This window comes from Cebus imitator, unplaced genomic scaffold (assembly GCF_001604975.1).
Source record: "Cebus imitator isolate Cc_AM_T3 unplaced genomic scaffold, Cebus_imitator-1.0 Scaffold84, whole genome shotgun sequence".
Taxonomy (NCBI): Eukaryota; Metazoa; Chordata; class Mammalia; order Primates; family Cebidae; genus Cebus; species Cebus imitator.
The window spans coordinates 5,654,905-5,667,684 of NW_016107399.1; the positions used below are offsets into that span (position 1 = coordinate 5,654,905).

Consider the following 12,780-nt stretch of genomic DNA (forward strand, 5'->3'; position numbering starts at 1 on the left):
TGAGATGGAGTCTTGCTCTGTCACCAGGCTGGAGTGTGGGGGCCCAATCTCGGCTCACTGCAACCTCTGCCTCCTGGGTTCAAGCGATTCTTCCGCATCAGCCTCCGGAGTAGCTGGACCAAAGGCACGTGCCACCACACCTGGCTAATTTTTTTGTATTTTTAGTAGAGACAGGGTTTCACCATGTTGGCCAGGATGGTCTCGATCTCTTGACCTCGTGATCTGCCCACCTCAGCCTCCCAAAGTGCTGGGATTACAGGCTTGAGTCACCGTGCCCGGCCATAAATGGATTTCTTAAATTTGATCTACATAAACAATGAAATACTATCTAGCATTTAAAAAAAGAAAAAGAAGAAATGTCATTTGCAACAACATGGCTGAACCAGGAGGTTATTATGCTGACATAAAATAAGCCAGGCACAGAAAGACAAGTACTGCAGGATCGCACTTATGTGTGGAATCTAAAAACATTGAGGTCATGGAAGCAGAAGGTAGAACAGTGGCTAACAAAGGGATACAGAAGTGAAACATTGAGAAAATGATCAGAAGATAAAATTCAGTTAGAAGAAATAAATTTAGAAGATCTATTGTATAACATGGTGACTGTAGGGATTAATAACATGCTATATTTTTGAACATTGCTGAGAGTACATTTTAAGTGTTCTAACCACAAAAAGTATGTGAGATAATACATAGGTTAATTAGCTTGATTTAGCCAATTCACAATTTATAAATATATTAAAACATCATGTTTACACCATAAATACATATAAAACAACAACCCCCCAAAAAACTGTGGTACACTCATATAACGGAATACTAAGCAATAAAATGAGTGAGCTATTGATACATGCAATAACCTGGAGGAATCTTCAGAGAATTATGCTGAGTGAAAAAATACCAGTTCCCAAAGGTTACATGTTGCCTGATTCCATTTATGTAATATTCTTAAAATGACAAAATTATAGAAATGGAGATCAGACTACTGGCTGCTAGGGAATAAGGAAGGGATATGGTGGGAGGAAGGTAGATGTGACTGTAAAAGGGTAATGAGAGGGATTTTTTTTTTTGACAGAGTTTTACTCTTGTTGCCCAGGCTGGAGTACAGTGGCACCATCTTGGCTCACTGCAACCTCTGCCTCCCGGGTTCAAGTGATTCTCCTGCCTCAGCCTCCCAAGTAGCTGGGATTACAGGCATGCGCCACTACGCCTGGACAATTTTATATTTTTAGTAGAGACAGGGTATCTCCATGTTGGTCAGGCTGGTCTTGGACTCCCGACCTCAGGTGATCTGCCCTCCTCATGGTGATGGAAACATTCTGTATCTTGACAGTATCAATGTCAGTGTGCTGGTTGTGATATAGTATTACAGATTTGCAAAATGTTACCCCTGGGAGACACTGGATGAAGAATACTCAGGATACTCAAAGGAGCTCTCTGTATTATTTCTCTTAACTATATGTGAATCTATTTTTTAATTCCAAAATAAAAAGTATAATTAAAAATTATAAATAAATAAAGCCATTATTCCCATCTAGCTTATTGGCTCAGTCTAGGGCCAAAGCATGTCAAATTCTCTCACTGACTCTCAACATTTCCCAAGCCTGTGGAAACAAGCCAAACACTCATCCATCAAACCCATAATATTTGCTATATACCATGAGCCATCAACAGAGAATCTCAATCTGCCTTTCTTCTGGTCTACCTCCCCTACTAATCCCATCTTTCCAGACTCTGAGCATAACATGCAAATTCACAGAACACAAGGGAGTGGGTAAAGCAACTTTGACTGCCATAAAAGTGTGTTGTGAGCCTCCAATGGAATACAAGATTTTGAACGTGGTTCCATCCCTATTCACTCTGGACAGGCCCTACATCCTACTGCCTTGGGGCCTTGCTTAGAAATACTCAGATAACTAGTTGTTCTCATATGGTATTGGGTGCAACATTTAAATAGGAATTCATAAGGAAAAGTGTTTTAAACAGAGTTCTAATGTGGAGATGTCAGGCATCAGATTAATGAACTCATTTGCATAAGTTACAATATACATTGTGTTTGCCTACTGTAATTACACTTCAGTTTTTTAATTCATTAGTATAACAGCTTTTGTAAAAGCTATGGGCTATGTCTAGACAGTCGAAGTGCAGTCATCATGCTATATCCCTGAGAATTTGTAGTTAACTAAGCCTTGCTCCTTTCCTCCTCTCTCTTTTTTCGTTCTGTATCTTCATCCCAGAAAAAAGAGCCCAGCTCATCATGGCTTTCTACCTCTAAGCAAAACTGAATTGTAAATAATCTTTTTAAAAAAGTGATTTGGATCTCTTAGAAATTCTGATATAAATAAGTAAATGCAAAAAGGACATCATATTTGGGTTTGGATTTGAGGCTAACTTCAATGAACTCATAATGATTAGCGTATAGCTATGGATAGGTTGGGCTCTGCCTGGAGCAAGAAGAGTCAGTAGATACATGGGTAGTAAGAGGAGAGGACACAGAAGAAGGCTTAATTATAGAATATTATAAAGTTCTCACAGTGACTATTCTTATACTGTCCAGGGTCATTTAAAGTAAAGAAGCAGTCTTGGAATTGACAAAGGAAATAGTACAGACCAACTTGCAATAGGGAAACCAAACTGTTCTCAGTATAATTTGCCCAGAATTATCTCCCTGAATTGTTGTAGCTACTTTTTTCAACAGTAATGGAAAAATGAGAATAAAAAGGGAGAAAACTGGCCAAACCGTTGTACAAATTCCGAATAATCCCAGGATATTTCTTCAGCAGCAATGTAATAATTTCTTCTGTTTCCATTGTTGCTGCGGAGGTACCATGCTGCAATGTTGTCAGGATTTCTGGAGGCGTTGATGTTTGTCCTAACATCAGTTTTGTAGGGGTCATCATAGGACACATAATCTGTTTCAGTATAGTCATCTTCACTGCTCTGGACCTCTTCCCTTGGAATAATCTCAATGTAATCTGTACCATCTTTACTGAGGCCAACAATAACCAGTGGATTAAATTCCTTCAATAGAAATGTGTCATTGAGAGTAGGAGATGAAGGAGATGGCGTGCGACCAATGTCTGAATAAGGAAAAGTCTCATTAAATTCTGGAATAAGCAATGACTGACTAGATTCAGAAGGGTAGAATATCTGATTGAGGTCTGGAGGAGGTGATATCTGCCTGAGATCAGGGAGAAGGATGGTCTCACTGAGGTCTGGAGAAAGAGTCACCTGGGTGAAGTCTGGGGAAAGGGATATCTGACCAAAGTCTGGGAAAAGGTCTGTCTCACCAAGGTCTGGAGAAAGCATCATCTGGTCGAGGTCTGGGGAAAGAGGAATTTGACTGAGATCTCCAAAGAGTGGCATCTCACTGAGTTCTGGAGAGAGGTTTGTCTGGCTTAGGTCTGAAGAGAGATTCACGTGGCTGAGGTCTAGAGGGAGGTTTGTCTCACTGAGTTCTGGAGAGACAGTCGTGTGACTGAGGTCTGGAGAGAGGTTTGTCTGGCTGAGTTCTGGAGAGAGAGTCGTCTGACTGATGTCTGGAGAGACAGTTGTCTGACTGATGTCTGGAGAAAGAGGGATCTGACCTAGTTCTGGGGAAAGGTTTGTCTGACTGAGGTCTGGAGAAAGGGTCACCTGGCTGAGGTCTGGAGAAAGGGCCATCTGACTGAGGTCTGGAGAAAGAGAAATCTGACCCAGTTCTGGGGAAAGGTTTGTCTGACTAAGTTCTGGAGAGAGGGTCACCTGGCTGAGGTCTGGAGAGAGGCTTGTTTGGCTGAGTTCTGGAGAGAGAGTCATCTCACTGAGGTCTGGAGAAAGAGGAATCTGACCCAGTTCTGGGGAAAGGTTTGTCTGACTAAGTTCTGGAGAGACAGTCGTCTGACTGAGGTCTGGAGAAAGAGGGATCTGACCCAATTCTGGGGAAAGGTTTGTCTGACTGAGTTCTGGAGAGAGGGTCACCTGGCTGAGGTCTGGAGAGAGAGCCATCTGACCGAGGTCTGGAGAAAGAGAAATCTGACCCAGTTCCGGGGAAAGGTTTGTCTGACTAAGTTCTGGAGAGAGGGTCACCTGGCTGAGGTCTGGAGAGGTGATTGTCTGCCAGACTTCATGTTCTGAGGAAAGGGACATTTGACTGATATCAGTGGGGAAGGACTTGTGATTTTGGTCATAGTCAAGCATCTCACTGAACTCTGAAAAAGAGGATCTGTGACTAGGGTCTGAAGTAGAGTTCATTTGATCAGGGTCTTGAATAGGGAATGTTTCATAGCGTTCCTCTGGGGGCACTGACTGATAAAGATCTGGAGAACTTGTCTGACCAGTGTCATTTGAGGAATTCTGATTATGGTCAGGAAGTGAGGGTATCCAGCCAAAATCCACAGAGGGCAATGTCTCATTGAGGTCTATGGGAAGAGATGTTTTATTGGATTTATGGAGCCACAAGGAATGATTAAATCTTCTTTCTGAAAATATGTTGTAGGCTTCACTTCTTAGAGAGTGAAAGGCCCTTGGAGATAAATGAGCATGGTGTGTATGCTTCTCTTTTCTCTTTTTTCGTGTCTTAATGAGAAACTGGCTTCTCTTCAGTCCACTGTTTCCTCCATCCTGTCTTACTTGTAGAATTTTGTGTCTAACTCTAGGAAACTCTGGGTGGCCACTCGGCTTTCCAGGCTTGTTGGTAAGAGGGGTGCTTTCTCCCCAGGCACGTGAGGCATTCTGAGGGCTGATCAGCTGATTGTTAACAGCTGTGTCTTCATCAGTATCTTGGATTACTTCATAGCTACCTTTCTCAGAAGCCAAATGCCATTTCCCAACCAGAATCTTAGATGGATTCTTTTGTTTTAAGAGTAACAGATCACTAGGAAGGTCCTTCCGGGGCCTCATTCTGGAAGAAGAACCATTGTCTTGGCTTAGATGCCTCCCAATTTTATCTGTTGGTGATTTCATCCAGGAGAACCTGTGCTTTGCTGCTTGGTCTCTTTTCACCTTGGGTTCCTTATGTTTAGGATGTTCTTGACTTCTGAATTCTCCTGCACCAAGTGAAAGTAGATGTATCCTTGTGACATCTGACTGTAGAGGATCCTCTATAGGGTTTTCAGAATAAGGGCTGGAATGCTCTGCTCTGGAAGAATGGAAAACTGAGTTCTTGCCAATGAGGTGTCTCTGTGGGGAACCAGCTATAGTGGCTTGTTGGTGAGAAGGGGTTTTCTGAGGTTCTGCAAGGTTACTGACAGTGAGCTTACTAATATTCGTTGGGGAAGAATAATTTGAACCAACAGTTATATCTGTGTTTGGAGAAATAAATTCACTGTTATTCTCCAGAGCTAGGGCAGTAAGATTGAACTCCTCTTCTTTCTGATTCAGTGATGAATTTCTCAGTGACCTAATTCCTAATGCTGAAGCCAGTCTATTCTGGTAATCATAGTCAGCATCACTCTCTTCATCTTCATTTTCTGAAGGATCGTGCATTTTCCGTGTAACTATGACCGAAGATTCTGGTGGTTCATAAATCTCAATCTCATATGAGTCTTCATAATCATCTCGAATACATTTAACGTCCCTGAATTTCAGCCTCAGCTTTTTGCTTCTTGGATTGGAATTCATGGTAGTTAATATCCAAGTTCCTGCAGAAGAGAGACAGAGAGAAGAGAGATCTGGAAGTCTGAGAAAAGACATGCAAACATAAGAATCCATTGTGGCAGGTCATTTCTAATAAACTTTAGTCAGGGACATTCAAGTATGGGCTGTGGACTACTGCTTATCTGTGAACTATTGATTACTGGGTCACAATAACATAAGGAGAGAAAATGAGAATGAAATGTTTAAGAAACTTTTTTTTTCTAAAGCAATTTGACATTGCTGCGACTCTAAGCACATGACTAGTGCATTTATTTCATTTAACAGAATACAAACCAAAAGTATTAGTTAGTGGAGATTAGGGGAGAAAAAGGTCTTTCAGGACAGGTAGTATCTCACTGTTTGAGAATATATTAAGAAAGGGGTGAATCAAAAATAAAATGAACTTTTAATATCATAAATAACAGCACATCTTATTTTAGAAATAGAGTTAAGGGGATGATGATGAGGTCTATCCCCACATATAAGAGACATTTAGATGTTTCTAAGTAATAAGCAATTCAAGAGGGCAACTTTGAATCTTCGAAATGACATGCATTGCTGGCACACTAAAGATTTCTTGGGGTCAGGTGCGGTGGCTCACGTCTGTAATCCCAGCACTTTGGGAAGCCAAGGCAGGCAGATCATGAGGCAAGGAGATAGAGACCATCCTGGCTAATATGGTGAAACCCCATCTCTACTAAAAATACAAAAAATTAGTCTGTAGTGCCAGCTACTCAGGAGACTGAGGCAGGAGAATCGCTTGAACCTGGAAGGCGGAGGTTGTAGTGAGCCGAGATCATGCCACTTCACTGCAGCCTGGGTGGCAGAGCAAGACTCCGTCTGAAAAAAATTTCTTGGTGAGTCTCCAATAGTTACCATTGCTGGTATCTACTGAGTGCTAGGCACTTGGCACATATTACTGTTTGAATGGTCAAAGTAACTCTGTGAGGTGTGATTTGTGGCTCAGCGAGGCCACATAATTTGTGTAAGGTTATACAGCAATTGAGTGGCAGATCAGGACTTGCACTCCAGCCTGACGAACTCCAAAGCTGGTGCTGAAGCAGCCTCTGAGGCACTGTACCTGATGACTGAAGATGGCTGTCGCAAAAAAACTGAAAAGGGCATTTTGATCAAAGAAATTCTCTTTTGTGGCCAAAATATTTATGCTTCTTCCTCAGAGTTATGCCTTATTTTTCTGCTGTTGTATGTCTTTACTTCCTACTTTGCCCCGAGAAGGAGAAATATAACCCACATTAAAGGACTGGATCCATTTAAGTCATTAATTTCTCAAAGAGAAATCATGAGAAACATTGAAAGAAAAGCCTGCAGGGGATCAGGGAGATAAACAGAGGAGCCCTGGCAGCCTGGAGAGCTGCCCGCAGACCTTTATAGACCAGAAATTCAAAGCAAGCTGCCTCTCTGAACGTCCAGGCTCTTACTCACCAACATTATCCATTGTGACCGTCACAGATTCTCCACGCATGGGGAAGAGGGTCAAGGTGTCCTCATGCCTCTTTCCATAGATGAATGAGTGCCCAGTGAAGTGGATGGTCAAAATGTCATTCTGGGTCCCCACACTACAGAAGTGCCACTGAACAGTGTCCTCAAAGCAGAATCCAAGAGTAGGTATGCTCTCGGGCACATAGCCATTGATAGCTGAAAGAGTAAAATCTGTTAAAATTCTAGGTCTATGCCAACAAAAGGGCATGTGTCTAATTATACCTAAGATAAATGTCTCTGTTAATATGGCTGTGTCAAAACAGTGATTATCCAAGATAAGCTTTATCTGATCTAACATGTGACTAGAAGATCAAACTCAGAATTCTCAAATGAGAGATTATTCTTCTAAATTAGCCAAAAGAGAAATATCAAGAAAAAGATAAACCTTCCATTTATATTGATTTATTCATTCATCAAATGTATAGTAAATATTTTGTGTTCCACTCTCTGCCTTTAAAGATATTCCAATAATTCCACTTGGAGGCCTAATATAAGAAATTCATCTTTTTGATAACATTAGTCATTGGATAATAAGTAATGTACCTAAAAGTAAAGACCATTTAGCATATTTTTTAGTTTTTATTGCTCTGTCTTATAATCTAGATAGTACCCACAGTTTCGGGTATCCAGTTCATACATTTTCATTATTGTTAAAAGGGACACAGCTGTAGGGAATATTTTTATTATATACTAAGCATAGCAGTAAAAAATCAAAGGTTTGACTTCTATGAGGGCAGGGCTCATATCTACATGGATTACCACTCTCAGCCTTAGTACCAGTGTAATGGCTGATGTTAACGAATATTTAAATACCTACTTAAATCACTTAAGTCACTTGAATAACTTACATGATATATTATTATTAGTTTGTACCTCATTCTAGATGTTTTTCTAAATCGTCTATAACTGCATTGTTCAATATGGTAGCCATTGGCTACAAGTGGCTATGAGTACTTGCAATGTGGGAAGACTGGATTGAGGTATGCTGTGAGTGTAAAATATACATTGGATTTCAAATACTTAGTAATAAAGTAAATATCATTAACTTTTATATTGATTATGTGTTGAAATGGTAATATTTAGGGTATATTGAGTTAAGTAAAACATGTTACTAAAATTAATATCACCTATTTCTCTCTTCAATGTGGCTATCAGGAAATTTTAAATTACATATGTAGCTCATATGTACTTTCTATTGGACAGCACTAGTCTAGAACGATGATCGATTCACTGCCAAAAGGAAGTGATGCAAAGAAAGCTGAGAGTAATTTTCTGTCTGAATTATTTGTCTGGCACCTGTGAGCTCTGATAATCTGTAGCTGTCAGTCGTCTGAAGCTATATGAACAGAACATGGAGAAATCATCCTCACATGTGTGATTACCTAAGAGAGAAGGTGATTACCATGACTGTAGACTCTGAGAGGGGACTCACTAGGGGGACCCTGGCTGTTGTGGAGAAGTTTGCTTCCAACTGGCTCAGTGACATTTCTCTCAGACTGCCATGGCAGTGCTTTTGACTACGGAACTTTAGAACTGCAGCAAATGCCGGAACCCTCGTTCAGGAAATTCCTTCTGTCCTGAACTTCTTACTGACCACTTTAAACTTCTTCATGCATTGAATTTCCAAGACTCTTAGGTCCCTGTAGTCATTTTGCCCTACTTTGATGTGTTAATCCATCTTTGGATTATTTGCCTTGTTTCTGCCCTGGCCATATAGAATATTCACCCTGAACTCAGTCTAAAGTTCTTGGATGCTACTGACATGGACTGTAACATCTTCCATTACCCCCAGCCCCTCATCCTGTTCCTCACTGCCCAGAGTATGTCTGTGTGTGCACACGTGCATACGTGTACACACACATGTGCATGTGCACACATACCCACACGCTTGGAACAGAAGACCAAGTCCATTTCTAAGGATAGAGAGCCTTTGACCTCTTGCTTAAAAATTTTGCTATGATGTCACCCATGGATTTCATCACCAAGTCTTTGGACTGGAAGTGAGGATTGGAGGTGCTCTTTAGCGAGTGGATTCTAATCCATGTCTCTGACTCTAGGCACAGTCATATTTCAACCACAGGAGTGAAAAACTGATGAACAAAAATAGTACTCTGACTTACTGCTCATGACGTTCGATTCGTAAAAGTTGGGGTCATCACGTTTCACCTCATCAGGATTTTCACAAAACTTGTTGATGTTGTCCTCAAGGTACCAGCTTTTGTTCTCGTCGAATACAGCAAACACAGCCCTCTGTTCGATGTCTGCTGCCCTCTGGAGGACAAAACAGCATAGTACTGGTACAAGAACAGATGCATAGACCAATAGAACAGAATACTGAACTCAGAAATAAGGCTGCCCACCTACAACTATCTGATCTGCCAGAAACCTGACAAAAACAAGCAATGGGGAAAGCCTTCCCTATTTAATAAATGGTTCTGGGATAAGTGGCTAGCCATAGGCAGAACATTGAAACTGGACTCCTTCCTTACACCATAAACAAAAATTAACTCAAGATGGATTAAAGACTTAAATGTAGGCCGGGCACGATGGCTCATGCCTGTAATCTTGGCACTTTGGGAGGCCGAGGCAAATCCCAGCTACTAAGGAGGCAGGCTGAGGCAGGAGAATAGCTTGAACCCAGGAGGCGGAAGTTTCAGTGAGCCGAGATTGCGCCACTGCACTCCAGCCTGGGTGACAACGTTAAGACTCCATCTCAAAAAAAAAAAAAAAAAAAAAAAAAAAAGATGTAAATGTGAAACCCCAAACTATTAAGCTCCGGAAGATAACCTAGACAATACCATTTGGGACATAGGCATGGGCAAAGCTTTCATGATGAAGACACAAAAAGTAATTGCAACAAAAGCAAAAATTGACAAATGAAATCTAATTAAACTAGAGAGCTTCTGTACAGCAAAAGGAACTATCAACAGAATAATCAACCTGCAGAATGGGAGAAAATTTTTACAAACTATGTATTGACAAAGGCCTAATATCCAGCATTTATAAAGGACTTAAATTTACAAGAAAAAAAAACAAATAGCCCCATTAAAAAGTAGGCAAAAGACGTGAACAGACACTTTTCAAAAGAAGACATATATGTGGCCAAAGAGCATATGAAAAAAGCTCAACATCATTGATCATTAGAGAAATGCAAATCAAAACCACAGTGAGATACCATCTCAGACCAGTAAGAATGGCTATTATTAAAAAGTCAAAAACTAACAGATGCTGACAAGGTTGTAGAGAAAAAGAAATGCTTTTACAGTCTTGGTGGGAGGGAGTGTAAATTAGTTCAACCACTGTGGAAGACACCATGGTGAGTCCTCAAAGACCTAAAGTCAGAAATACCATTCAAGCCAGCAATTTTATTACTGGGTATGTACCCAAAGGAATATAAATCATTCTGTTATAAAGACACATGAATGCATATGTTCACTGCAGCACTCTTCACAATAGCAAAGACATGGAATCAACCCAAATGCCCATCAATGATAGACTGGATAAAGAAAATGTAGTACATATACACCATGGAATACTATGCAGCCATCAAAAAGAACATGATTATGTCCTTTGCAGGGACACAGATGGAGCTGGAGGCCATTATCCTAAGTAAATTAACACAGGAACAGGAAAACACATACTGCATGTTCTCACTTACAAGTGAGAGCTAAATGATGAGAACACATGGACACATATAAGGGAACAATACACACTGGGGCCTATTGGAGGATGGAGGGTGGAAGAGGGACAGGATCAGGAAAAATAACTAATGGCTCAATTCCTGGGTGATGAAATAATCAGTACAACAGACCTCCATGTCATATATTTACCAGCGTAATAAACCACATCCTGCATATGGACCCCTGAACTTAAAAGTTAAAAAATGCTGTATTCAGTCATTAGTGTTCTAGCAAATTACCTACACTACTGAGTTCTCAGGAACCAAAGCAACACAGTTCTTGGAACTATGGAAGCCATCTATTTCAGGCATTTATGAGAGTCCATTTTGTACACAGCACATGTTAGAGCTGAAGGTAATATGCAAATGCAAACAGAACAGATCAGAAAATTCAGAGATTAAAACATCCCAAAAGAGCCGGGCGTGGTGTCTCACACCTGTAATACCAGCACTTTGGGAGGCTGAGGGGGGTGGATCACCTGAGGTGAGGAGTTCAAGACCAGCCTGGCCAACATGGTGAAACCCTGTCTGTACTAAAAAATACAAAAATTAGCCAGGCATGGTGGCTCACGCCTGTCATCCCAGCACTTTGGGAGGCCGAGGCAGGCAAATCATAAGGTCAAGAGATTGAGACCATCCTGACCAACATGGTGAAACCCCGTCTCTACTAAAAATACAAAAATTAGCTGGGCATGGTGGCACATGCCTGTAGTTCCAGCTATTTAGGAGGCTGAGGCAGGAGAATCACTTGAACTTGGAGGCAGAGGTTGCAGTGAGTAGATCACACCATTGCACTCCAGCCTGGTGACAGAGGGAGACTCCATCTCAAAAACAAAACAAAACAAAACAAAAATACCAAAATTAGATAGGCGTGGTGATGGGCACCTGTAATCTCAGCTACTAGGGAGGCTGAGGCAGGAGAATCACTTGAACCCAGTAGGCAGAGATTGCAGTGAGCCAAGATGATGCCACTGTACTCCAGCCTGAGTGACAGAACGAGACTCTGTCTCAAAAGAAAAAAAAAAACACCCAAAAGAAAAGTCTCATTTCACCATGGCAACTGAAAGTCTGTCTATCTCTGTAATTGCACACCTTTCAACATGAATGATTAACTGAATATGATCTGAATAATTGCGAAGGATAGAACAGAAGGTTGCAATAGAAAAGTATGCTTCTCCTACCTGTTTCCTTTCCTAGCTCAATAAATCAGGATCTTCCATGTGTCCAGAAATTCATTTCTGATTTTTTCTCGACATATATTTATGTGGTATGCCTTGAGATAAGACCTCTTTGGTTATAGTTTAGCATAATTGGGAATTTTAGTTTAATAATATGAGACTATAATTCTTCAATGCAAACTCAGAAATTCAGTATATTTGTTCACATTCTTCTGTATAGTCTCAACAGAGATGGATCATTATCTGGGTTCAATTTCACTAGGAACTGTGTCTCTAAACGTGGTTGTTTTCAGAGAATCTCTCCTCTCTCTCCCTACTGCAGGTCTCTAAAAATAACAAAGACTGGTAAAGAGCTATACACTTTTACCAGATGGTATCTCACTGAACCCACAAACAGACCTGTAACATTTTTAGGAGGGGTATTGCCCATTTGACAAAAGGGAGAAATTAGGAAAGGCTAATCAACTTGCTCATCACATCCAATACCAACAGTCGTGGGATTTGAAGCTAAGAAAACATATGTTACCACACTCTAGACTTGCCTTCTGCAGTGAGGGTCCTGATTAAAAATAGACAAGACAGGCCGAGTGCGGTAGCTCAAGCCTGTAATCCCAGCACTTTGGGAGGCTGAGGCGGGTGGATCACGAGGTCAAGAGATCGAGACCATCCTGGTCAACATGGTGAAACCCCGTCTCTACTGAAAAAAAAATACAAAAAATTAGCTGGGCATGGTGGCACGTGCCTGTAATCCCAGCTACTCAGGAGGCTGAGGCAGGAGAATTGCCTGAACCCAGGAGACGGAGGTTG

At 41.1% G+C, this 12,780-nt stretch overlaps 1 protein-coding gene across 4 annotated transcripts in view; it reads right to left on the minus strand.

Moving 5' to 3' along the window:
* The window catches only part of F5 (coagulation factor V), a 70,825-nt gene that overhangs the window by 25,521 nt on the left and 32,524 nt on the right, over positions 1-12,780 (minus strand). The window contains exons 11-14 of one of the 4 annotated variants that reach the window (XM_037740509.1): positions 9,237-9,387; positions 7,060-7,272; positions 4,069-5,621; positions 2,741-3,960 (exon numbers count right to left, since the gene is read on the minus strand). In XM_037740509.1, the coding sequence (XP_037596437.1) occupies positions 2,741-3,960; positions 4,069-5,621; positions 7,060-7,272; positions 9,237-9,387 (3,137 nt within the window). Of the gene's footprint in view, positions 1-2,740; positions 5,622-7,059; positions 7,273-9,236; positions 9,388-12,780 lie in introns of all 4 variants that reach the window. The other 3 variants (XM_037740510.1, XM_017534107.2, XM_037740508.1) reach the window with 3 other exon arrangements.